Source organism: Thermothelomyces thermophilus, chromosome 4 (genome assembly GCF_000226095.1).
Source record: "Thermothelomyces thermophilus ATCC 42464 chromosome 4, complete sequence".
Taxonomy (NCBI): domain Eukaryota; kingdom Fungi; phylum Ascomycota; class Sordariomycetes; order Sordariales; family Chaetomiaceae; genus Thermothelomyces; species Thermothelomyces thermophilus.
In genome coordinates, this window is record NC_016475.1 from 2,752,615 (window position 1) to 2,756,021 (window position 3,407).

A 3,407-nucleotide genomic window follows, 5' to 3' on the forward strand; every position below is an offset into this window, starting at 1 on the left:
CTCGTTCTTCATGATTGGGGGAATCGGGTCCGTTCTGTGATTTCCTTGTTTCTCCCCTTTTCCTTTCCCCCTTTTTTTCTTGTTCTCTTCTGTTCGACCGGAGCCGCGGGGCGGCTTCGCTGGTAGATTTTACACAATAAAGGCTTTCGCTCTTTTTCTGTCCTGGGCGTGAATCGCCTGGCGCGGTTCTTCCCCTTGAGCAAAGCACTTTGCGAGCAGCAGCGAATCTGTCAGCCCGTCACACACAATGGCCGACGATGCCACCACGGCCGCGGCCCCCGACATGGATCTGCTGATGGGAGGGAAGCCGAAGTGCGGCAGCGGCGAGGAGGTAGGCGAGTACGACCTCGGCCTCCACGTTGCGGGTCTCTGTAAGTTTCGAGCAACGTTTCCTGCTGCCGTCCGTTCGGCGCCGAGCACTAACTCGAGACAAACGTCCAGTCCTCGTCCTGGCGGCATCCATCTTCGGCGCCGGGTTTCCTGTCGTGGCAAAGAAGGTCAAGTGGGTTCGCGTGCCGGCCAAGACGTTTTTCCTCTGCAAGCACTTCGGCACCGGTGTCCTTATTGCGACCGCATTCGTTCATGTAAGTCGGGACATGGCAGCCAGGTCAATCTTGGGAGGGGGGACGTGGGCGACTGATCATCGGAGCTTTAGCTTCTCCCGACGGCGTTTGGCAACCTGACCGATCCATGTCTCCCCGATCTGTTCACGGACCAATACCCGGCCCTGCCAGGCGTCATCATGATGGGCTCCATGTTCTGCCTCTTCATCATCGAGATGTGGCTCAACGGCAAGATGGGCGGTCAGTCTCACTCTCATGGCGGGCCCATGGGTTTCGAGACGCACAGCCAACCAGCTCGAGCCATTGGCGCTCCCGCGCCGGTGAACCGTGGTAATAACCCGCCTCCGCGGCCGCCCAGATACGCCAGTCCCGACGAGTTCGAGACGGATGACGTCGATTACGAGAAGAAGATGGCCCAGAGGATGTACGACGAGAAGATGCGCGGCTATGGCGACACCAAGGAGTTCGCCGCCGAGTCCGAGATGCCGCCGTGGTTTATCGTCTTTTACGAGCAGTATGTCCGGCAGAGGCTGGAGATGCTGAACATGATCAAGGCGTTGAGCCCGCAGGAAGCGGAGGAGGCGTCCCTCAAGAAGCGCGGAAGCCTGGTCGGCGGGAATCCGGTCATCGACTCGCCGTACATGGACGTCGAGACGGGCCAGCCGGTCGACCCGCTCGTGTACCGCAAGATGTCGCTGAACATCACCCTGCTCGAGGGCGGCATCCTGTTCCACTCGGTCTTTGTGGGCATGACGGTCAGCATCACCATCGACGGCTTCATCGTCCTCCTGGTCGCCATCCTCTTCCACCAGATGTTCGAGGGCCTCGGTCTCGGTTCCCGCATCGCCGCCGTTCCGTATCCCCGCGGAAGCATCCGCCCCTGGCTGCTGGTTGTCGCCTTTGGAACGACCGCCCCGATCGGCCAGGCCATCGGCCTGATCGTCCGGGACTCGTACGACCCCAACAGCGCGTTCGGGCTCATCATCGTGGGCGTGTTCAATGCGATGTGAGTGTGCTGCGCTCATTACCACCAAAACAAAATGGAGGTGGACGACTTTGATCCGAGGCTGACAGTCTTTTTTTCTCTAAGCTCCTCTGGTCTCCTGATCTACGCCGCCCTCGTCGACCTCCTCGCTGAGGACTTCTTGTCCGAGGAAGCCTACAAGACGCTGACAAAGAAGGATCGGGTCACTGCGTTTATCTTTGTGATACTCGGAGGTGCGTTTCACACCTAATTTCTCTCTCTTCCATCCACCCTTTTTGTCTGTAGCTGGGTGCGAGAAGAACTAACACTTGAGCTAGCAATCGGGATGTCTATCGTTGGCGCATTTGCCTGAATGAACGCGATCAACATCGGTCATTTGGATATCGCCCGGTAGATGTCGCCCCCCACTCACGCCGGATGACAAACTGCGAGCTCCAGTTAATACGCTCATTATTAATAACAATTCTTCTTTCTCCCGATAATTACTCGAGGGGTCAATGGCAGCTTCCCAGCCCTCGAGAGCGAAACAAAAAGAGCAAAAATAACCAAAAAAATTCAAGAAAAGAAAAAGAAAAAGGTGAACTCTAATTATCACTGTATTGGGGCGAGACACGGAAACTGCCAACCATTCCACTACCAAGACGTTCTTTGGAGGAGGAAACCGTGTCTTGTAACCGAAATCCCTTCTCATGTTTCAGTGGGGTTCCCTTTTTGGCTGTGCTGTGGAAGGGACAATATGACAAGTTTCCCATTGGCTTCTGGCACCTGGCGGCCTGATACCAAGTCTTGTTATGTGCACATGTGGGTGAAAAGGCGTTCGATGGGAATCAAAGCTCGGTTGGATGGAGGAGGGAAAGGCGCGCACGCTTTCAAGGGGCGGACTTTCAAGGGGCGGATGATGACGATGAAAAACAGAAACGGCTGGAGAAACGGCTGGAGTTACGGGAGTAGTAGCTGCCAGGCAAGAGAGTAGATACATACCACATACATACCTTACACTAATCATGAACACAGAGGAACAGAAGAGAGATAATTACAAGAAAAGTGCGAAAGCGCACCGAGATTTCTCCACTACGGCGCTGTGCGACGTGTTTGATCATAACACGAACCGTGGCAATATTTGATCTTCGATGACTATCTCAGGCAAGGCATACGTATTAAATGTATATGTACATTATGGAGTGGTTCAGTGATGGGCGTTGAGGACCAGCGGCATTTGGCGCGCTCGTATGTGACGTGATGTGGTGTTGGTCGCCTCGGTCTTTTCAGTCTCTGAGGGAGTTGGCTCCGGGAGTTACAAATCATGACCGCTGATGTGGGTTTTATATATGGCCGCCTTTCCGCTCCGTCGGCCTTGACACGGGGTGTGGCTTGGCCGTCTCCAGAGGCGTCGACATATCTCTCATAACCGACTGGTGTTAGAGCCCCCTGATGGCGAGGCTGGCCGAGAGGCGGTATTGGTGGGAGAGGCTGGGAAGGGTTGCGGAAATGGAGGGACCTCCTGGCATGATGACCGAGGCGAAAGAGCCGCTCTTTGGCGGTTGTATGTATTGTACTGTATACACACGTAAGAGTTAGTGTTAGGTAGATAGAGACGGCCAGTGGGTTCTGACAGCCTCATCCTTTGTTTGCTGAGGAGTTCCGATGAGAATTCGCATTACAAAAAGAGCATTAATGAATGAAAGGGGTTCACATAAGTAACTTACCTTGCAGATTTTCTTGATTTCCGAAAAGGAGGCGCTTCTGACGCCGGGGCCTTTGTCCCGCGCTCCCCCCGGGTCCGGAATGCAACCCAGAGCCGGACAAAGACGGGCCAGCAACCGCAAACACGGCATTCCCGCGCAAGCGAGCTCGCAGCC

At 55.1% G+C, this 3,407-nt stretch overlaps 1 protein-coding gene across 1 annotated transcript; it reads left to right on the forward strand.

Annotated features, from left to right (window-relative positions):
• The first annotated feature begins 139 nt into the window (after positions 1 to 139).
• On the forward strand, positions 140 to 2,095 carry MYCTH_2306985 (uncharacterized protein). The gene is made up of 5 exons (XM_003664255.1): positions 140 to 371; positions 442 to 584; positions 656 to 1,569; positions 1,654 to 1,781; positions 1,866 to 2,095. The coding sequence occupies exons 1-5, from the start codon at positions 248 to 250 to the stop codon at positions 1,898 to 1,900; spliced, it is 1,344 nt and encodes a 447-aa protein (XP_003664303.1). The 5' UTR covers positions 140 to 247; the 3' UTR covers positions 1,901 to 2,095.
• Positions 2,096 to 3,407: the final 1,312 nt, after the last annotated feature.

Excerpts from the sequence above, each read along its gene's own strand:
- MYCTH_2306985 (XM_003664255.1), top strand. The coding sequence starts at position 248 with ATGGCCGACGATGCCACCACGGCCGCGGCCCCCGACATGGATCTGCTG. Across the intron at positions 1,570-1,653 it reads GTGGGCGTGTTCAATGCGAT|CTCCTCTGGTCTCCTGATCT; the intron begins GTGAGTGTGCTG and ends TTTTTCTCTAAG. Across the intron at positions 1,782-1,865 it reads TATCTTTGTGATACTCGGAG|CAATCGGGATGTCTATCGTT; the intron begins GTGCGTTTCACA and ends CACTTGAGCTAG.